Consider the following 24,215-nt stretch of genomic DNA (forward strand, 5'->3'; position numbering starts at 1 on the left):
GTATTTCATTTGAGGAATATCTAGTTTGACTTCAGGGGGTGCTGCGGCAGTGAACCCACACTTTAATTAAAGGAACCTAAAGCCATCATAAGTCAAGGGGGTCATATAAATTGGTACGGAGATTTTTCCCAACACAGTTGCTACTTCAGAGCAACAAAGAAAGGCTACTACAATTGTCTCATTTGCAGATAAAGTCCATTTTGAAAATGTCTCAATGTAATGTGTGTACATTTCAGTATTTCTTGCACTGCTTTCCTGTTGCTTTGTTTTTCTGCTACCTTCCATGTACCATTTCCCATGCTATATTGTTTTTGCTTGTACTCCTGTCTGCTTTATCAGATATTTAAAACAAAAGTATCACTTTTCTGTTTTGCTGAAATATCAGTAAGTAGGAATGTTACTATCCAGCGCAGTGGATAATAATAATAGATTAATAAATCATAATAAATTAATAAATAGATTGTTAGAATAACAAAGAAAACTTTCCCACAGGAATTAGTATACTGTGAAACAATCTACTCTGCATCAGTGCCCAAACAGTCACTGGCATATTTTTTTTCTTTTTCTTTTGTGATTGCAGTGGATGACAGCAGGACGAGGTGTGATTCATGCAGAGATGCCTGGTTCAGATGAACCAGGTCATGGTCTACAGCTATGGATTAATCTACGCAGTTCAGATAAAATGGTGGAACCCCAATATCAGGAACTGAAAAACAAAGAAGTGCCAAAACCTTCCAAAAATGGTGTCACTGTGGCTGTTATCTCAGGGGAAGCTCTTGGTGTTAAGGTAATCATTGCATTCCATATTTTAATTATGTTTGTTAAGGCTGGTAAGTAATTCACATACCTCTTAACCTATGTGCATTATTTCTTTACATATGGATTTCTAACTAAGGGAAAATAATGGCAAAATCTAGTAAAATATCAAAACATTTAAATGCATGTCCTGTGTGAGAAGGGCAGTACTGATCCTTGAGGGTTGGAGTTGACCACTTCTTGAGCTACACACACTGAAGGTTTATGGTTAGAGCAAGATGTCAGAATAAACATTATAGTAAAGAACTATAGGTAGAAGTATAGATTCATAGTAGCCTAACTGCCCTTGTGGGTCATTTTAAGCCTAGCCAATTACCCCATGTGAGAATCAAACTCTGCACCTTTTGTTTGGAAGATAAACACCTTAACCATTATACCAACCTCCCAACAGAGAGTGTAGTGGATTCATAAAGGGTGGGTCATACCTGCCTTTCTGTCACATTTGAACAGCATGTAGTATAATTACTTGAAGACCTTTGTAAACTGGATATTTCAGTTGTTTTGATAGGCAAATTCTTGGATATAAGTACAACCATGCTGATAAAACTTTTCAGATTAGACTTCTTTTTGTATAATGCACTTTTGTGTTATATGTGCAGAAACTTGTTTACTTTCTTTATTTTAGGCTTTTGTTAGTTGTCTTTCAGCTAAGAGTTTTTAGCTTTTTATAGCACATCTTTTGTTTTGTGGAAGTTATAAACTGAGACGCATTTTTGCTTTCAACTTTTTTTTGCCTTTTGAGTGCAAATTTTTAATGTACTTGAGTGTCATGATATGAAATAAGCTTGAAAGATCATGATCAGCTTTCAACTACAGAGAGGTCTTACTGGAGAGAGAGGTCTTAACCAGCTTGATCAAAGTGTAAAATGTTTTCTAGGGTTTCAGAGCAGAGGTAGTGTAACATCATACAAGTTAACATTATAGCCTCCTCTGATAAAAGGCAATTCTTCCCTGTCACACTTTCCTGGTAAACAAATGCCAATAAATAAATAATATATTATGGCAGACTTGTGGTACGCATGGTGTCACACACTGGTAGGTGAACAGGATTCAAGTTAAGTGCTAGTAATAAAACTTAGATGTTTATGGTATTAATGTATATGAATTCTATGAGCTTCATTTTAAGAATTGCTGTCAGATGTTCTACATTTATAGAAGTCATATTTTTGCAACTACTGTTACGCTGTATTTACAGGTTGTATTGTGTGGCTGTAAAGGAGGCATGGCTTGGCTTGTTTCACCAGCCAGCTGATATTTTCAGACTTGACTCCTCAAATACTATTTAATATATTTTATAAAGATTTCCTGTCTGCATTTTTGATGACCATTTAAGGCACTTATTTATACTTCATTGCTAGCCGATTCTTCCTGCACTGTAATATAAAAATGTAACATTGTGGCGATTCTCTTTTACCTCTCTCCTTATCTGCATAACAAAAAACACCTGATCAAATTTAACAGTGCATCACTTGCTGCAAATAATCTTCCCACAGAATACATCAGAATGACCACAAATTCTCTAACCTATCCTGTATCCATACTTGTAAATGGATACAGCCAGGAATCCTATGTTTCACATGTCTTGAAGCAATCATCCATCATCCATCCATCCATCCATCCATCCATCCATCCATCCATCTACAACCCCTTTTTCCCATTTTTACACATGGGGTCGGGGTGTCACTTCAAAGTGACAGTCATCTAAAGCAAAGGTTCAGAATACCAGGTGCCTAGCCCTGCCATGACTGTTCTTTCATATTACACACTCGCACACATATTATAACCTATGGCCAGTTTAGAGTGTCCAGTCCACCTACTGCATGTCTTTGGAATGTAGGAGGAAACTGGAGCACCCAGAGGAAACCCAAGCGAACACAAGGAAGACATGCAGACTCCACAGAGAAGGCACTCCAGCCAAGAATCAAACATATCTTGCAATTCTTTCCTCTCTACATTTGTGATGACCACCTACGCGATTGAGTTACACTTCATGCAAACATTTAGCATCGTGATTATTCTCTTTTACCTCTGTCTGTATCTTCTTAACAAAAAGCACCTGCTCAAATTTAAAACCACATCACTGCTGCAAATAATCTTCCCAAATAGTTTATTAGAATGGCAACAGATTCTCTAACCTATACTGTGCCTATACTTGAATAGATCCATTCGGGAATACAATGCCCCACCCATCTTGAAGCTGTCCCTCATCATTCATCCATCCATCCTTCAAAAAACATTTTCTCATTTTTGCATGTGGGGTTGAGGTGTCACTTCAACACTGACATTCCTCTAGTGCCAAGTTGCACACCACCAGGTAGCTACCCCTGCCACAGTTGTTCTTCCTTACCATACAGATGCATGCTCACTCACACTTATGGACAATTTAGAGTGTCCAGTCCACCTACTGCATGTCTTTGGAATGTGAGAGGAAACCGAGCACCTGGAATAAACCCACACAAACAGGTGCAGATATGCAGAATCCACATATAAGGCACCCCAGTCAAGAAATGAACCAGGGAACCTTTTACTGTGAGGCAGAAATACTATCCACTGTGCCACTGTGCCACATGCCACTCCATAATGGTGGAACTTACATTGAACTATCCAGTTATCGCCCAGTTACCATCCCCCATCAAAAATCATGGAAAAGTGTTTTCATTCATTCACAACTTCTCACTTATTTCCCAGACTCTAACCTCTTATCCATCAGATAACATGGTTTCTGGCTTGGCTACAGTACTACCACTGCTCTACTCAGCTTCCTAAATATGATACACCTCAACAGGAATGCAAACAATATAGTCTCTGCTACTTTCTTGGACCTCTCCAAAATGTTTGATACCATCCTTCACCAGAGACTCCTAGAGAAGCTTGTCACTCAGACTCTCAACTGTCACTGTAAACTGGTGTTATAGCAACCTCTCATACAGATCATATTCTGTAAAATGGCAAAAAATCAAAAACTAGGAATCTTCCATACATCAAAATAATTTCTGACAGACACCAGCAGAAACACCCTAGCAGCTGCCTACTTGCTTCCAACCCTCCTGTATGTCCCTTCCACACTCAGAAATCTCCCATCAGCACAGCTAAACAACCGCCCATCAGCACAGCTAAACAAACTAGCACAATTTTATAACAAAGTTGTCAGATTTGTAGACAATCTTCCACCTAGAATACAGGCACTAAACTGGATGGAAATAACAAACTACCGATCATACACAGCATTATCTATCTCCTAAACAAATGTCCCTCCCTACTAAACCTGCTCATCCAGTAAATCTGTCAGTTTTAAAGACAAACGCCTACTTTTACCTTCAAAATCCCACAACACTCCTACTCCTCCTATGTCACAAGGCTAGGGAACAAACTCCCCCTAAAACTCCGACTCATCAAAACCATGCAACAATTTTAATCTCATTTACAGCTACATCTAAAAGAATCATGAATCTGTTACTATTCTCTAACAATGGGTTAGGCTGACTACCGCAATCAAATTGTATAAATATTAAAAATACTAAGGTTATTTATTGCTCTTCATCCCTGTAACAGGCAATCATAGCCCCTCTTTTCTGCTATACCCCACTATAAATCTCTTCTGTGTACCACATCTTCAGATGACTGCTATCTATCTACTTATCTGCTTTACTCCTAAACAGAACTGTAACTCTGTTCTCACACTGTATTTATCAACTCTTTGCCCTGTACCTGCATTGTTTCTTCCCTTAAATATTTATAGTTCTGTAAAACATTTTTCAGTTGCTAATCAACTATACTTAGGATACTAGTATAACAGCTCTCTTAGGCTATAATATAATTTCCTTTCCTTCTATTCAAGACTATTCTTAAACTGCAATTTCATAATACTTTATCTTTGGTAATTTGTTAATTTTCTTTTTATATCATATGCTACATGTATCTTTACAATTGTAGATGTTCATTTAATTAGTTTGTTTTTAAAATGCACTGTATAATATGTTGTTGTCGGTATTGTTGCTGGAGCTTTCTTCTCAGGGCCACCTCTGAAAAGGGGTTCCTACCCAGATGGACTTTTCCGTAAAGTAATGCAAAATACATTTAATACATCAGCTGTGACTCAGAAACATGTGGAAGTTATAGGTTCATATGTGTTTACTAGGCTAATGACCACAAGGGCTTTTTCAAGTCTAGTCATGCATCCCAAATCTCTGACAGCTTCTGGTACCCTTGATAAGTGCAAGCATGGGCTTGGGAGATGAGGTGACAGCTTCTGGTACCCTTGATAAGTGCAAGCATGGGCTTGGGAGATGAAACCTTTATAAGCAGGAGCCAGGAAGATGAACCATTTACAGGCTGTCTGTGTCTATTAGAGGATGATATCTTAAGCAGTGAAGCTCAAATCACATTATGTGATCAAAAAGTAAACTATATGAATATGTGTGAGCAGAGGAAAAAGAAAAAAAAAAACATGATGGTGAGCTATATCAGACAGGCACGAGGGGAGATATTCACTATCATTTAAGACTCACCTGCCGCAATTGCTGCCTTTAATGACTGAGAAAACTATTTTAGCTGTAGAACAAATACCAGTCCAGTGAGACCATCCAAAAAGCTTGATTTAAGGCATCAGACTTCTATACCATGGGTATAGGGATGCAAAGTACTCTGCCAGCATAATTTGTGATTAGAGGGCAATACTCCATAACCAAGAAAAAGTACAAAAAAAAAAAAAAAAAAAACAAAACTCACTATTCTGTAGGCTTTTTTTAATACAATATAAAATGGTATATCCAACAAGCATGTATTTATTTTTTACTTGAAGGCACACAGACATTTAAGACACTTCTGTCAGTTTACCACACAGCCTTTTGCTACAGTATCCCAAGACAATGGGTATTTAAAATGTTATTAGTAACGTTCTTCATCTCAACTTAAAAGAGAATAAAAACAGCAAAATCCCTTTCAATATTTAGGAATAGATTGCAAAATAAACACAAATAACAGGTAACATTGAAACAAGACAAATGTTTGTGGGCCTAAAGGTAATTATGATTTCTGCTCAACTCAAAATTAAGTTTGTGTATGAAAGATTTGCTGTGATGATAATTTTCAGATGCACTGATATAATCAAACTGAAATGCTTAGTGAGTGCCATGTAAATTGATGAGTAATAATTTGAATTTTGTACTTTCTTACACTGGATATTAGAGATGATTTGGTTCCTTTTATTGGAGCAAGAAACATTTTAGTTGTTTGAGCTTTTGGAGTAACAGAAGCCTTTCTTCAGGAGTAATAAATTATCAATGCCATATACAGTTTTTTATGCCCACTAGTGCATAATATATGATCTGAAGTAGTTTACTTAATTTGATTTTCAACCTTTGGCTATTCGGATCCAGATCAGATTTGAGACGGCCATATCACCAGCATCTGATCCAAGTTCCGAGCGCCTCCCCTATCCATAATGCCCCTCCATCTCCTTTCTTCCCTCAGATCTCATTTGCTGCTTTACAGCCAAGCATTGTGGTCACTGAGCTCCAGGCATTTTTCTTGTGGGTAAGTGCTTTTTTATGCTAGTTAGTCTTAGGTAGGTTCCTTATTTCCCGTTTTTACCTCCCCTAAACTTTACGCGTATCTGTCAGTCTAAAAAAAAAAAAAAAAGTTTAGTGTTTTATTGTCCTGTGTTTCCCCTCCCTTGGCCTTCTCCCACAGTAGTAGTTAGCATGTGTGTGGGACTTTCTTTAGACATTGCTGAGACCCCAAATCCTGTCTTTAGAAAATGCTTAGAGTGTGGCCATAAGCTCTCTCCAGCGGATGGCCACACTCTGTGTGTTGTATGCTTAGGAGTAGCCCATTTGGATACAGCCAGCTCTGTCTGTGCGGGCTTTAACCCAAGAGCCCTCAAAGACAGGAAGGCTAAATTGGTTATGAAAGGGCTCCTGCCTGCTTCAGGACGATTGTCCCTGCTACTGCTTCTTCTTCTTCCGTAGTGGCTGCTACCGTGTCCTTCCCTCCCCAAGCCTCTGGGATTCAACCCCCTGGCTTGAGGCCTTCAGATGAGGAAAAAAGACATAAGGACAGGCCTAGAATGTGGTCCCCGGACAGCTTGGCTCCATCAAGGCCTCCCTCTAAATCCAGGACACCTCCCAGGCCCAGTAACCCTCAGCTCCATTCGCCCAGATTTTCCCCGGAGCCGACTGTGTCTAGGCCATGATCTAGAGCCTTCAATCACCAGCATTCCCGGACGGTGTTGGTGGCCTCTTCCTCCCATTCCACCCACAGCTTGAGTGAGTCAGAGATGGACAGGATGATGTGGAACTTCATCCTCACCCACATCCAGATGGGAGTCTTGCCTGGCCCCTCTCCCTCCAGAGCAGGCAGCTCGCAGCCCTTTTTCACCCCCATAGCTCCTTCTCTGATCTGACCCTCTATTTTGGAGTCTGTGGATCTGAGAGTTCTCAGGGTTGGAGGGTCAGCACCAACCGCGACACTGGCCATTGCCTTGAGTGTGTCAGATCTGACTGGTTCGGATTCGAGCTCTTGGAGCCATAGCCTCAGCATCAGAACTGAGGGGGTTCTGTCAGCTCTGAGTTTGTTGGAGCGCAGTCTCCCCCTAGGTATCTCGGCTCCTGTAGGCTTGGCTCCAGCTCCCCCATCAGATCCAAGGGGAGCATTTCCATTACTTGTTGCCCAGGATGTCCGCTCTCCTTCGGCATTTGATGTGGTGGGAGAGGGTCCTCTCGAGTGGGTCGAGACCCCTGACCATCTCCTCTTCAGAATCCGTCCTGACTCCCTCGGTTCTGGGTACGACACCGACCTTCCTGTCATCTCAGGGACAGCCCGTGCTTGCTTTGCCTCAGGGAGCACCCACTAGGGAGCAGACAGAAGTTTGCAAGTCCCCCCCAGACAGTCCCACTGAGGAGGTTCCTTGCAAATGAACATGTAAAAGGAGGCACTCTCCAGAGTCCCTCACTGATGACACTGACTTGGAGGAAGGGGAAGGTTCCCCCAGGTCACCCCTGAGGATGTCTCCTTTGGAGACATCATGAAACTCCTGTGCCAAAGAGGGGGGTGGTCTGCCCAAAAAACAACCCTGGATGAGTTAGTGTTCCTGGAGACATTCGGCATGGACCCATCTACCTCCTGGGTGACCCCCTGCAGATCCACTGGTGGACCTTATCACTTCTAGAGCATTGAAGGAGCCGGACACCATGGAGCCAATCCCGAAAAGGCCAGACAAAATTCTTAGCCCCCCACAGGACAGAACCAGCTAGAGTAAGGAGTCCCCAGTAGACACTATGGTGGTGGCAGCCACCACCAAGAAAGAGCTTGTGCGAGAGAGCTCTACGGTCCATTGTCCTGACAGGGAGTTGCAGACACTAGATCATCTGGGGAAGCGAGTCTATGCTTCTGCGACCTTTACTATAAGGACGCTGAACTACATGGTGCATGTCATCCGACTACAGTGGGACTTAGTAAAGGAAGTCACTGAGTTGCCCCCAGAGCCCACATCGGCAGAGGGCAAGAAAATGTTCTCTGCGCGCATGACCACTCTGAAAGCAGTTGTGAATACGTCCATACATCTCCTTTCCCATGCCATGGAAGGAGCCACCAGGGCAGCCAGGTCCAGTGTTGCCATGAGATGCAATGCCTGGCTTTGGCTATGTCAGTTTTTGGAACCCTTCAAGGCGTCCTTTGTGAATACCCCCTATCATGAATCTTCCATGTTTGGGAAGTCCATAAGTGAGACTCTAGTCCAGAGTTTGAAAGACAGGAAGACACGGTCTGCCATCGGATCCGCTTCTCCGCCCCTCAGAGATCCTTCTCAAGAAATCAATGAGGGGCAAAGAAGATGTGATTCCTGAAATCTCAGTTCTCCTGGGGCAGTCAGGACTCTTCTTCCCCCCAGAGGCAGAGGGGGTTATGACAGACACCGGCCCAGAGGCAGGGGGGGTCCAAAGAACTTTGGTTCTCGAGAGCCATTCTTGGACAGACCCATGCAGCAGCCCTGAGGGGTTGCCCAACTGCTCATCTCTGGAGGCAGTTGAGGGCTGTCTTTCTTTACACCCAACGGAGTGGGAGTCTGTTACAACAGACCGTTGGGTGTTAAAAATTATATCCAGAGGTTATTCCATCCCATTTGTGGCCCCACCTCCCCAACCAAAATGTCTCCCAGATGTTCCACACACACAGAGGGAAGAAGCAGCACTGGAGATAGAAACGCTGCCAAGAAAATGAGACATCCAACCCGTCCCCCTAGATCAATCCAGATTGGGCATCTATTCCAGGTTCTTTTTAGTGCCAAAGAAAATGGGGAACCTAAGACCCATTCTGGATCTATCCATTCTGAACCTGTCAGTAGCCAAGGAGAAATTCCGGATGGTTATGCTTCAGTCCATTCTACCCTTCCTGCAGGCATAAAATTGGATGTGCTCGATCGACCTCCAGGAAGCGTACTATCATATCAAGATGAACAGGTGCTCCCGCAGGTTTCTTCACTTCTGGCTGGGGTCCAATCATTATCAGTTCAGGGCTTTACCCTTTGGTCTCACCACAACCCCCAGGGTGCTCACCAAAGTCATGGCAGTGGTAGTGGCCCACCTGACGCTTTAGGGAATCCAGGTCTATACCTACCTGGATGATTAGTTCCTTGCTGACCCTATCAGACGTGTACTGTGCCATGCCAGAGATTACTTCATCCATCTTGCAAACAGACTGGATATCACAGTCAACCTCAGCAAATCTTCACTGGTCCTAGACCAGAGATTAGATTTCATTGGAGCTCGGCTAGACACTAGAGGGTAAACAATCTGAAACTTCACATCTCTTACATTCTTCAATCCTCCACCCCTTCAGCTGCTACAGTTCTATGGGCTCTTGGTTTCATGGCAGCCACCATCAACCTCCTACCCTTCGCCGTTCCTCACATGAAAGTACTCCAGTGGACATTAGCAGTTCAGTGGTCCCTTCTGGTCATACCTTTGTCTCATCCAATACAGATATCACGGACTTGCAGAGAGTCGCTCATCTGGTGGATTCTCTCCCTAGATCTTGTCCAAGGACATTCCTTTCTTCCATCGTTACCCATGAACACAGTGACCACGGATGCCTCCCAGCTTGGGTGGGGGGGGGACTTTGCTCGGGAAGGACAGTCCAAGGCACTTGGTCCCTGTCCGAGACCAATTTCCATATCAATGTCCTGGAGATGAGGGCAGTTCTTCTAGCATTGCAGGCCTTTCATGCCCATCTTCCTCTAGGGACTATTGCCATCCAGTCAGTCAACATGTTAGTAGTTTGGTATATCAATAAGCAGGGTGGAACCAGATCTTACCTCCTTTGTTGAGAAGCAATGAGAGTGTGGGAATGGGCAGTTTCCACCGGCCACTTTCTGGTGGCAATGCACTTTCCGGGCCAGTCCAACATTTTAGCGGACAGGCTCAGCAAGACTATTCTGATGCCTTATGAGTGGTCTCTGAATCCTTCAGTAGCAGAGCAGATCTTCCTCAAGTGAGGCTGGCCTTGTTGCAATCTCTTCGCATCTCCTTCCAACGCAAAATGCAGTGAGTTCTTCACTCTGACCTCCCTCAGGGGAAGTCCCCAGAGATGCACCAGTTCATGCTTTGCCTCCCAGTCTTCTTTATGCTTATCCTCCGTTACCTCCCATCCTGAAGTTTCTTCAGAAAGCTCACAGGCTGGGGAGCTCAGTAATCCTCATTGCCCCATTCTGGCCTCGCCAAGTCTGGTTCCCCTCTTTTTGGTCTCAGCTAGTAGTTCTACCATGGATTTTAGATCCAGTTCCAGATCTCATTTCTCACCCCTTGGGGATTCCTCACCCAGATGTGGACAGTCTGAAACTTACAGCTTGGCTGCTCCAGTTCCAGTAATGATTAGGATTCCTGGTTTATCCTCTCTCCAGTTAAAACCATCCTGGTGGTGGCTCATAAGTCTTCTACCAGAAAGATATACCATAGCAAATGGAAACACTTCTCTATTTGGGTCTCTTAATGGAACATAGATCCCTTTATGGCTCCAGTTTTTGCTATTCTGGAATTTCTATCTGGTATCTTTCATCAAGTTATTCTACTATAAAAGTTCATCTGGCTGCCATCTCTAACTTACATGTGGGGGAAAACATGGCTTCCTTAGCTTCATCTAGGCTCTGCAAGACTTTTCTTAAAGGAACTTTTATGTTGCAACCTCCAGTGAAAGATCCAACACCTCCTTGGGATCTTACTTTTGTCTTATAAGCTTTATTTTCCCCTCCTTTTGAACCAGCAGCGACAGATTTGCAATTTCTTTCTTGGAAAACTGCCCATTTGTTGGCCATAACTTCGGCCAGGAGGGTATCGGAACTTCAAGCCTTGTCCATTAAAGTTCCATATATGTTTTTTCATAAGGACAGGGTTTCCTGCGCACTAACCCTTCAGTTCTTCCAAAAGTAGCTTCCAAAAATAATATTAATCAAACTGTCAATCTTCCAGTTTTCTTCCCAAATTTCAAAAACAAGAGTGAATACAAGTTACATTTATTGGATGTGTATAGACGACTGAGGTTTTATTTACACAGAACAAAGTCTTTCTGTAAATCAGACCAACTGTTTGTGTCTTATTCCAAACCTTTTTTAGGTAAACCAGTTTCCAAAGTCACCATTGCTAGATGGATTTACCAATGTAGCAGCCGGGCATATTCTGACAAAGGCATTTCCCCTCCGGGTATGATCAAAGCCCATTCCACTAGAACTATGGCAACTTCAGCAGCCTTTTGATCGAGTGTCACTGGATGACATTTGTTCTGCAGCTACTTGGTCCTCATCTCATACCTTCATATCCCATTATAAATTGGACATTGTATCCAGGAGTAGGACATCATTTGGCTCCGTGGTGCTCTGAAATATCCTTCCACGAGGGCTACCCAGATGTTGGTAGCTGGGGACTCTGTCCCAAAGGTTGAAGATCAAATGAAGTAAACTACTTCAGATAAAGAAGTTATGCACACACCATAATGTTCTATCTGAGTAGTTGTACTTCATTTGTCTTCAACCATCCCTCCCTCCCTCCTTCCCCCTTACCTTGTCACTATTGTCCTTTTTTGGTATGTGGGAGCGGTGCACATTACTGGATCTCCTGGTTATACTTGGTTTAGATTGTGTGAACCTTTAGTGGTAAGGTTATTTGGGTCGGGCTTATGTTTCTGATTCAGCAAACTTGATCTGAGGGAAGAAAGGAGATGGAGGGGCATTATGGATAGGGGAGGAGCTTGGATCTCGGATCAGATGCTGGTGATGCGGCTGTCGCATATCCGATCCAGATCCAAATACACAAAGGTTGAAGACAAATGAAGTACAACTACTCAGATGGATCGTTATGGTGAATACATAACTTCTTTTTTACTGTTAGTTGCTCCAGAGGAAAAAATTCTTAAAAGTTTTAATGACTCATGAACCCAAGTTAGGGGTTCAGACCACTAATTGCTGTAGTAAAGAATCATTTGAGCTTTTTTCTACCTTGACCTTCTTTCCAGAACTATACAGAAATATTCTTGAAGGGTTGCCAACTCCACTGGCACAGAGTTGCTGTGCCCTGTGATATATGTAGCAACATAAGTTCAATTTAGCAGCTCAGGCATCTGTTGGAGCTGATATGGGGACAAGGCTTGATCTGTTTGCTTCACTTTGAGGAGGGCGCTTTTGCTCAGGCCGTATACATTGTGTATGAAATCCTGATGATGCATGGCCATCACTTAAAGGTGCCTTTCTTTCGAGGGTGCAGTGTTTTTAGCTGCATTACACACAGAGAGGTGAATGCGTACCACAAAGGTTCATGCCTGCCTGCCATCAAAGTATATGAGTATGTGCTTTGTGAGTTAGGGACAGCTATCTACCTGCTACTGTCATACAGGCTGGCTGCAGTGAAGTCCTAGATTCTGCACTTTCCAGCATGGAACGAGTTTCACCTGGCAATGCACATTGTAGAGCCGGCACTGTTCTACCTGGTTCTCACCCCCCCACTTATTGAGGAATAACACTGGAGCAGATACTAATTGGTGTCAGATCACCAAGGAGAGAGGAGTAGTGGTCTGTGAGGAGAGACTGTTTCAGTTGTGGCCCAGCTTGCAGTCACACCTTATTGTCACACAGATGAGATATACTGCAGGATACTAGGAAGCCACAGAAAATAAAAATAAGAATCAAACCTGACAGCTCTGTGCTCCCACTGGCTGCTCAGTAATTGTGCAAATAAGCACATCTGTGGGCCTTCCTCCTAGCTTTTACTTGTCTTTTATAACCTTTTCTGTGCAATTTCTGCATTTAATTAGGAAAATTGTATGTTTAGAAGTGTGTACAAATAACCCTATACCATAAAACATCTGCTTTATGAACTTGTTATGCTGCTAGCACTACAAATCATCTTTCATGTTTTGCATAATGGGTGCATTTTTGTTTTTATGTAGTAACCTTTTAACGTATTTATGACTTGCATCTAAATAATATGATGTTTGGACTTCAATATTTCATTTTAATGGGATGTTTTAAACTGTAGCGATAATGCAAACAACCTGGCTTACTCTGTGAGATTTATATTTCTGTGCAAGTGCTGTTTATAAGTAGAAACAGGATTAATGACTTTTGGAAATCAATGTAGGCTACAGTGTATGTAGAAATGTGATACCAGATTGCATCTTAAGTTTTATAAGTTGAAATCTTAGGCCATTACATTGTTGTTTTGGAGTTATAGGAGCTTAAAAAGCATATCTTGGAAGGAAAATGATTTTGCAGTCTTCTATTAACTCTGGTTTGCCATTTTGAGTTGAAGATTATCAGAAATTATATGGTTTCTAGCTTTAAAGAAATCCACAAACATATGTAGCTATTCAAATACAAGAGAAACAGTGACTCTAAAAGAAAATCTACTTAATTTACTAGGTGTATGGAGAATATCCATTTCAAATGTAAAGTAAGTAGAAATTTGAACTTACTGTAATAGGTAAAGTTGTAAATGTTGTACATTTTAGTGTAGTGGTGGTCCTTCTGTGTGGGATTCTATATTAGTCAAAGTGTTTACAGTAGCAAGAACAGGAACAGTAGCATATTATAATGACAGTGGTGCAGATCTAGAACAGTCTGCCAAGTCAGGAACATGCAGAGACAGTGCAAATAGACTGCATGGACTGAAGATATTTGGAACTCAGCAAGTATATGTGTATAAACACACAAGCGCGCGCCCGCGCACACACACACACACACACACACACACACACACACACACACATGCACACACACACACACACACACACACACACACACACACACACACACACACACACACAGACACACACCCGCACACCCGCACACACACACGCATACACACACACACACACACACACACACACACACGCACACCCGCACACGTGCACACACACACACATACACACACACACACACACACACAAGTACAGTGTCCCTGTTAATGAAAAAGTTGAATAGCTGTCAGGAGCAAAGGTAATACCCAACTATTACTAAGTCATATCTATATATAAACAGCAGTGTTTTATCTGGTTTAGCATCTTGGCAGTTTGCTTGTATATAAAGTAAACAGTGGGTAAAGAAACTTAAGTGGAAGGGTGGGGAAACTGTAGCAACTCAAAAATCCATTGTAGATAGGTTTAACTTTGTAATTAGTTTCATGGGTAGACTCACTTAATGGATCATACCATACTTTAATCTTCTATGAAGGCTTACAACAAATCCTTTCTATGATCTTACATAAACAAAGTGTGTTTACAGGACTAGCCATTGATGAATGTAACCATATGACAGATTAAAATGTTTATTACAACTGCATTGCTTTATTGTAACATAGTGTGCTCGTTACAGAATATTCATTTGTTACTTTACTTTATAGAATATTCATTTGTTACTGTGGTTCTGTACTGTATTCTTTTAACACGTGTGTTGCAATTATTGTACTAGTCTTTCTGGAGCTTTTCTCCCTGAGCCTCCAATGAAAATGGGATTCATGCCTAGTTGGACTCTCCCAGTAAACAAACGTAAAATAAATAAATAATAAATATTGTAGCAGTAGAGAAGCAAGCCATCAGGACTGGACTTTGTCTTGAGGATTTTTGTACAGGAATTTGTAATATAGCATTTTGAGTTGACATCTAGTCCCCAGTCTGATCTCTCACTGTGTGCATGTGTGTGTGTGTGTGTGTGTGTGTGTGTGTGTGTGTGTGTGTGTGTGTGTGTGTGTGTTTGGACACAGTATTCAGCTGCAGTCAGTAGCGAGAACATGTCTATAAAATTGAATGCAATGCATACTTTCCTCTCAAAATAAGATGTTCTTTGCTTTGCTAGCTTGTGTATTGCTCTTAAGACTCAGTAATTACAGTCTTAAGAATATTTTTGTTTTTGTTCTTTTACATTTTACCGTTTATATTTTATGATTCTGTGTTTTTACAAATGACATCTTAAAAGTATCTGTTGCTGTTATGGGCAACTGTTTCCTCCAAAAGACTTTGATTTACAGTCTTTTTCATTCAGAAGAAAAAAATTACTGATAATCGTGCACATTGTTTTAAGTTTAATAATAAAGCTTTAGCCAGAAGAGCAGTTTACATGTTGTTTAGACTCAAAAAAGTAGTTAATTCTTGTATTTTCTTCTAGATCTTTTTTTTTCTGAAAGTTACTCACTTGGTGATATATTTTACCACTGTGGCAGTGTGGCGCCTTTGAGATCCATGTTACTCCATTCTTTGAGTACCAGTTTAGACACTCAGTAGGGTATTTAACCCCTGTGGGTAAGGGCACCAACCCCCCCACCCACACTTATGCTAATAATGACATACTTCGTGCAGAAGTGAGTAAGCCTGGAATCTGGCACTGCTGCTTGCAGACACAAGTTTAGTTTGAACAGATTATGGTACTGCCCCAGGCAAAGGCTGAAGCAAGCTACCAGTTGTGATTACTGGGCATGGCCACACTTGTGGCCCCCAGATCTGTCCATTCAGCTCAGCTATTTTTCACAGCTTTTGCCTCTACCAGAGATAGATGAGTGGCCTAGCCTGCCACACCATGTCTCAACCCTTCTTTACAGGAAAAGGAAGCGGGTTTAATGTCATTGTTCCTTTCTTCCTTGCACCCTGCTGGCTAAGCCACTAACTGAACTTGTGTCACTTGGGGCTTAGTCCACCTGTATTTCTGTCCTTTGATGACTCGGTTAGTCCCAAGTAGGCTAGTGTTCTGTTTTCAGGGGAAAAGGGAGGTGATAGTTCTACTACTAGGCAAAATTTGCCCAGGGCATCTATAACTTATCTTACTCTATAGGATAGGTACTGTGGGATCTTGTGTATCAACATGAACTACCACCAAATCAAGCACATATGACTTCAGTTTAACATCTTGTTCGAAGGCCAACATACTCAGGAGGGCAGCCAGCCCCCCCCCCCCATGATGCACTGCAGTGTCAACAATCCATCTACCTGGTATGGGAATAAAACCCACAACCTTATGCACCAAACACTGGTGTGCTATCTGTTGTGCCTGTGATACTGCATATAGAACCATAAGGCTTCACCTTTGAGCCTTGATATTCAATTTGAGGAGGACCCAGCTTGCTGATTTCAATTTATCAGCCACTCAACCCAATGAAAAATGTTAAAGCAAATGTTTTTGCAGGAGGGAAAGCCTCCTGCACTGTGAACTTAGGGGATAAGCCCCTCTCTACCCCTGGATTTATATATCCCAACTCTGCAGTAACCCACACACTGATGAAGAGAGACATTCCAGAATAAAAGGATCACTTTCGGCATGCACTTAGAAACTGTACCAGCATTGCTTTTCTATTGAAAACAGTGATCGTGGAGTTCAGTATTTGGGAAATGAAGTCAGGTATAAGGAACTACACTTTATGGATGATCTGGTATGGGGAAGCTAATCATAAGTTCAATTCTGAAATGTACTTCAGTAATTATCTTGAAATACTAAGCTACCATATTATTTTCCTAATACTTGTTACCAATTGCACACTAGAAAAACATTGACCAAAATACAATTCATGCGAGTGAAATATATGAACAATACATCTGACTATGCATCAAGCAAAATGTGTGCAGACAGCCGCAACAGTTTTGAAATTAGGTTTGGTAAATAGCAGGTTAGAATGTATTTATTTTGAAGTACAAAACTTTTATTTTTTTTTTTAGAAAATTTTATTTTTAGTGCAATTTATGAGGGACAAGTCAAATATAAAATACAAAATCAGGGAGTGGCTGCAGCAGTTTCTGCTGGTGCAGTAAAAGATTTTCTAAATCCCAGCCTCTACCGTCCCATTTTCTTGCTGTAAACTAAAAGCAATTTCCTGAAAAGAAAGGGAAAGAAAGAACAAGAAAAAATGTATTGAAAGTTTTAAAACCCGGGCCTAGTTTGAAAATAAATTGGTATTTAAAACAAGCACTTATGTGTGTCTTTTGTAGCCTGATATTATTTTTGTAAAGAGCAAACAGACTGCCCCTAGTTTTGAATCCTGTAAATGACACAAGAAAATGTTATACCCCTTGAACTAAATGACTGCTTTAAAAAAATAAATTCACATACTGAAAAAATATGTTTATTTCATTGTGTATTGATGTTTCCTACATTTTAACATTACATTTGGACTCTCTCTCTCTCTCTTTTTAATATATTCTTTAAATATAATTCCAAAGTCTCCCCTCATGGGATCCAGCATCTTGATTTTTAGTCTACCTCTAGGTATCCCACAATGCAGTGTTTGGCTTTAAAATATTACATCATAGTCCCTAAGAGCCTGTCAAAATGCATTTACTTTACATGTATTTTCACATATACCCTGCTTTCTTTTAGTCAGTTAGGTTTAATTACCATTTCTTGCTTTTCAATGACTACTTAAAAGTCAGAATTAATCATACAGAACAGTATTCTCAGTGCCTTTTTCTTCCTTTTCTTTCTGAAATGGCCAGTTTTCATTATTTTTTATGCCTGAGCAGTCATTAAACTTAACTCCCTGTAAACACCTCCCCTTCATATCTATCAAAGTTGCAAAAGTAATTTGAACTGTTTGCTGCTGTGATTGACAGCTCACAGTAGGAGACAAAATTCACACACTGCTGCCTTGTACTATCCACCTACTTACAGTGGGACACTTTTTTTTTTCTTGCTGCACCATAGCCTATTTCTGTCCTGATATTTTAATCCTTACTACCTACTAATTGGTAACACATTGTTTGGCAGACTGTCCAGCTTCATTTTTTCAGGGATTCCTGAGAAAGCAAAATTCTTAAATAATTGTTTCACAAAGGCCATAAAAAAATAAAACATTTTGTGTTTATGTAACACTGTGATGCACTTAAAGTAAGACTTTTTGCATCAATGTGCATTTTCTAAACAATAGTAATGCAAATGTAAACTATCATATTATTGACTTAACAGTAATCGCCATTGATTACCTGAAAAGTTATGAGGGACAGGTCAAAGGTAAGATTAAAAAAAAATCATGATGCAGAATCAGGAGCATTTGAGCTGTATGGTCTCGGGCCATTTACCTCTTATTGTTCTGTTGTCTGTATTTACTGCCTGTAATTTTTCTCTTGCAGCTGAAGGATTTATCAAAGTTGTCTGCAGTCATTTTCTCAATCTGAAGTATAATTCAAAAAATGTCAGAAAAGGTTAAAATAGTAATCTGGACTATATGAGCAGGCTGTGATAAAGGACCAGGGGTAGAGGCACTGTATGATGTGTATGGGAGAGGAGCCGTGGGAAGCAAGGCGTTAGGTGTCATGGAAACCTTTGCCTAAGGTACAATTTCACATTCACCTGTCTGGCTTTTTGTCAAGTAAGATCATTGTGTTGCTGTGGAGGTTATGCTGCCTTTCTTTTTTTGATAAGATAAAGTTATTAAAGGTTCTTCATACTTCTGTAGCAGTATTTCTGTGTTTTTGTATTTTTCAGTATATTTGTGGATATATATATTGCAGTGTTTTTGTGGATCTTTTCTCCACGGGCCTCCCCTGAAAATGGACCTATGTCCAGTCGGACACTCCCAGTCAACAAATATAAATAAATAAATAAATAAATAAATACATTTCTGGTTATGAGTTGGGTTGTTCATATGCAACATTGATACTGTTGGGCATTTCAGTGTGATGACTGGTAGCATGTTGGTCGGTGGGTCTGATGCATTGTTATTCTTTAGACTTTGAGTATACAATGCATATTAAGCCAATCTCATCTGTAATTAAGTAGAACAACTAAGTCTACAAGCTCTTTTCATAAAGCGCAGACATGTACTAAAATGATGCTGTTTTAATCCCATGACAGTGATGGCTTAATGGCTTTCCTCGTCAATGATGCTAACTAGCTAGGCTGTTGACTTGTGCTGTGCCTTTGTTAATTTTGTAACTGCATGCACGTGTTTCTTTTGATTGTTTACACTTCCACTAGCACCTTCGTGACCCATTGTGTGTCTCTGTAGTGTAACACTGAGTATGTTAATCACATGCTATAACTATTTACTTGGTTGGGTTATGGACTGAACCACTGCTGTAGTGTTTGCATAAACTAGTAATTGTTACAGGTGCTTGTTATTGATCTAATTTAGGTTTTCTTAATGTCTTCTACATTTTATCTTGCAGATTATATTTCCCTGTAATAATGCAATACTGAGGTAACTGTGTTGTTGCTTGTATGGTACCTTGTTTTGTATTTTGTATACAATCTATTATCTGTTTAGAATTGTGAGCAGAGCTTGATTTGTTATAGGCCTTATGTAAAATATATATAATACACACACATTGTATGTGTGTGTGTGTGTGTGTGTAATATTTGTTTACTGGGGTGCTGCACTGATGAGCACTGACCAAGTTCAGGATGAGCCTGGATGAAATTCAAAACATTTAATAGGCAAAAAAGGCAGATTAGCCTGTATATGTACATTCTGGTAAACACAGTGTAATGGTACAATACAGTAACTCTTTGAGAGCACCAGAGAGGTAGAAATGACAGTGGGATAATGTGTTATGTTATTTGTCTAGTTTTTGTTGACCTGGTTAGTCCCACTAGGATAGTGATCTGCCTGCTGTAATGTGGCAGGGATGCTTTGTGCTGAATGCCAGCACCTGTGTGAATGGAAAGCTGTGGGACTGGCTGCTATAACATGGCACTGAGGCTTGTCACAGACTGCCTTGTAAGCAAAGTCTAACAGCTGCTCTGCCCTTGTACTGAAAGCAAAAGGCAATCAATGTGATAGGACAAAAGAGATAATCTTTTACAGTGTCATATAATGGTTTGTAAGTTTTTTTTTTGGGGGGGGGGGTGCAGAATAATTATAACAATGCAGTTCAGTGCTCTGGACCTACATTTTTTTCAGGTAGGGAGGAGGCAGTAGGACTTGGTTCTATGGCACTTGTCCATTTCTGCAGTTGTGATAATGGGTTCTGTGGTAAGGTTACCAATAAATTTATTTATGTACACAACCTCCCAACCAAGCAGCCAAAGCAGTAAGCTAAGCTGCCTGCCTGTATCCAGGACTGGTGAGCTGGCTTGTATGTATATAAGCAGTGAGGTAATCAAATATACTAGAGTAACTCTCCAGTCAACCCAATATAATTTTCATGTATATTCATGGAGAACTTCAACTACATCACTATAAAATGTGAAGCCTATACAACCCCAAACTAACAGGCCCAAACATTCCATCTAATCCATATACCCACTAAGGGTTCAAAAATACTCAACCTAGCCCTCATGAACATGGGTGAAGGTTGCACCCCCCCCCCCACACGCACACACACACTCACAAACACAGTGTAACATTGTCACAGATAAGGTCAGACCATAAAGCTCCTTTGAAATAAAACTTGGGACATTAGCCAAATCTGGAACTTTCAGGAATTACTCCAAGGCAAGTGACCTACTATAAAGTGACACTCTGGCAAAATTTAATGAAGTTAGAGTAGCTTCCTAGTCTAAGGACAAACAACCTCAAATGCACTACAGAACAATATGTTAAACTAATTGTAAATTAAGCTACCTTTACTGAGCCAGAGGATATAGAAAATCTACCGGCTGATAAAGTCCACTCCAGCTTTATCCTGCTTTCTCCCTTTTACATATCTCAACAAGTAACCCCAATTATGACTATCACTACGGAATAAGTTTTCAATGTTCTCTAAAAGGCCAAAAACACTGCATCGATGGGTCCTAATAATATCCCAAGATTCTTCCTATATAGCAGGAAACATGACCTGAAGGGCCTACTAGAATGATTACTTAACCATATTCTCCAGGATCCACCAGGGTTAAATGAAAATGTATCTATTAAGCCCATTTTGAGACAAAGAACAAATGTTATTAAGTATCTTAAATAGGGTTATTATTTACTATATACTTAATTTATATATACATATATTTTTTATTAATATTTATATGTATTGGATTATGAAATTATGATGGTTTTTATTACATTTATGTTTAGGTTTTATTTTTTAAAATTTTTAAATGTTTTAGCAATTTAAAGGAAATTAGGTCAGAGATGATGTAAGAATTAGGGCATTATGTGATTGGTTGCTACTACCTTTAAAAGTGATGTGTATGTTTTAAACCAAATTTGACTCTGAGGATGCGAAATGATATTAGCAAAAGCGCTTAGTCATTTGGTTCAATTTTATTAAAGTTTGTATTCTACAGACTTCATTAAGTGGTCCGGAAGTTTTTTATTTTATTTTCTTGGGTTCTTGGTTTATTTGTTTGTGTGTTTTGACAATTTTCATTGATAATGGTTAAGGTGTTTACCTTACAGACAAAAGGTGCAGAGTTTGATACTCACATGTGGTAATGGGGTAGGCTTAAAATGACCCAAAAGGGCAGTTAACCTAGTACTAATCTATGAACCTATGAACCTATGGTGCCAGAGTCACGGCCTAAATTTCAATGCTAAGAAATGTATAATAGTAACCTTGGATAAGACAGCCATTACAAGAGTGGGCTTTTGTGAATTCAGTACTTAACATTATCATTTAGTACAGGTAGGGTCTGTCACCATACAGGAGGCACTCAAGTTGGATATGTAATGGATGTTACCCAAGCAAGGTAGCATTTGCCTAGTCAGTGCATGTTCTTTCATCTGTTGTCTGATGCAGGGATATGAACATGGATGTCTTTATAATGAACAATTTTACTTTTAGTGTAATAAGTGACATGAAACCTATAAGAAACACCAGTGCTAGCATCTTGGAATTTCCAATGTTCAGCTCCCAGTGTTCTCTCCTGTCTATCTGATGAATCTGGGCATCTTGAGGCAATGTAGAAATTGCCTCATGTACACAGACAACCATCTCCTCCTACCACCCAACACTACAACCTGTGAGAGATGCACTTATCTAGCCAAACTGGAGGTAAAGCTCTCTCCAACCCAGACTGAACTTGACAGTCATGAGGAGAAGGAAAACATTTGCACCACACCACACTCATCTCACTAAATCTACACCACCAAAATCCACACATAGTAACACAAAAACATTCGCGGAGGCTCTCAATAATAATCTGTCTAAGCAACAGAGACCTCCAAAGCAGAAATGCAAGCAACCTCCATCCCCCAACACAACCCAAATGACACATAGCCCACAGACTCAGTGTGCCACTCAACCACAGCCAATAAGTCAAAACAACGTACCCAACACACTAGTCATAGGTGACTCTATAGTCAGGCACACTGATGTCCCACTCACCAGGCTAAACAAGGAGAAGGTTACTGTCAGCTGCCTGTTGGGTGCCAGGATCCGACACATAACCCACGCACTCAGGTCACTCCACAACAAGTACAAATATGACTCTGTCATTGTCCATGTTGGTGTGAACAACCTGAGACGTACCTCCCTGGACTACATGAAAAGAGACAAGGAAGAGCTCTCTGATCCTGTAGCCCAGGCAGATATGACCCTAGCCCTGAGTAGCATTTTGCCATCACCCAGAATGATATCGCAGTACAAGGACAAATGATTGACTTCAACAATTGGCTAAGCTTCTGGTGTCATTCTAAGGGGATCCAGTATCTTTCTGCTTGGGATGACATGGTCAACAGACCACGATGCCTTGCCACAATTGGCCTGCACCTGTTGCCCCTGGCATTCCGGATACTGGCTAAGGCTCTTGCTGCCCCTATAGTGCCTTTTTAGGCAATGTACAAATAACAAATTCACCACCATAAGAGGAATAGGCAAGCAAAAACTGAGGGTAATGCTACTCAATGCTAGAAGTCTAAAACTCAAAATGCACTCACTCGAGGCACTCCTTAAAATGGAGAACATAGATATCTGTGCAGTGACTGAGACCTGGTTCAAGGCTCCAGGGAGCACCCCTGCACTACCAGGCTATAACTCATACCACACTTTTCAGCCATGTAACCTGGACCGAAAAACCAAAGACGGAGGTGTGTCCATATTCATTAAGGATATCCACACCTCCAGGCTAGTTGCTCAGCATAATGCATCCGAGGTTATCCAAGTGCAACTAACTCTGGGCAAAACTGCAGTCCAAATTGTAGCTTGCTACAGATCCCCCACTCCTCTTTTCTTGATGTACTGGAAAATATTAGGGTTCAACCAAACACCCTAATAATGGGTGACTTCAACTACCCCACCATTAACTGGGAAAACTACTCATGTACTAACTCCTTAGCTCAATGCTTTCTAAAATTCATAAACTCCAATGCCCTGGATCAACTTATCCACACCCCCACCAGGGGCAACAATATCCTAGACCTAGTCATTACCAACATGAGTGACCAGTGTTCCACACCTAAAGTCAACTCCTCGTTGGTCCGATCCGACCATAAGCTAATCATCCTTGATATCCACATCCTGCCCCCACCCCCCATTAAGGAAACCACAGTAATAAATTTCTCTAAAGCCAACTTCATGCTTCTTAAGACAGAAGTGGTGAACTTCATGACACCCATGCAGATGGACAATACAGTTACAACTGCTGAATCCTACACAAATGCACTCTTTAAGCACTTACACGAGTGCATGGATCTTGCTATCCCAGAAAGAACCAAGATGCTATCTTCCAAAAAAAGGAAGCCAATCTGATAGCCCCCTGCCATAAACAACCTGTACAACAGAAGGAAGAAACTGTTGCAAAAGAGAGTAAAATCCCATGAGTGGAGGAGCTCCCTGGTCAGCCTCAGTAAGAAGCTGCGATCCCTTATAAGATCCTCTAAAGCTAGCTACAAAAACAAAATCACCACTAATTCCAAGGACAACCACAAAGCATTCTATAGCTATGTCAAGAATCTCGATGGCAACACCCAGATCTGCTCTGAGTTACAGCACAAAGGCGGGAAAATTATAGAGCCAACTGATATGGCCAACATCCTGGCAGATAGGTTCAGTGCTAACTTTACCCTCTC

At 40.9% G+C, this 24,215-nt stretch overlaps 1 protein-coding gene across 4 annotated transcripts in view; it reads left to right on the forward strand.

The window, feature by feature from the left end:
• Nucleotides 1–24,215, forward strand: part of PIR (pirin) — a 723,908-nt gene that overhangs the window by 176,343 nt on the left and 523,350 nt on the right. For all 4 annotated transcript variants that reach the window (XM_044073077.1, XM_044073074.1, XM_044073075.1 and 1 more), the window contains one exon: nucleotides 581–787. In XM_044073077.1, the coding sequence (XP_043929012.1) occupies nucleotides 581–787 (207 nt within the window). The remainder of the gene's footprint in view (nucleotides 1–580; nucleotides 788–24,215) is intronic.

This window comes from Protopterus annectens, chromosome 5.part1 (genome assembly GCF_019279795.1).
Source record: "Protopterus annectens isolate FY-2018-M chromosome 5.part1, PAN1.0, whole genome shotgun sequence".
Lineage (NCBI taxonomy): Eukaryota > Metazoa > Chordata > Ceratodontiformes > Protopteridae > Protopterus > Protopterus annectens.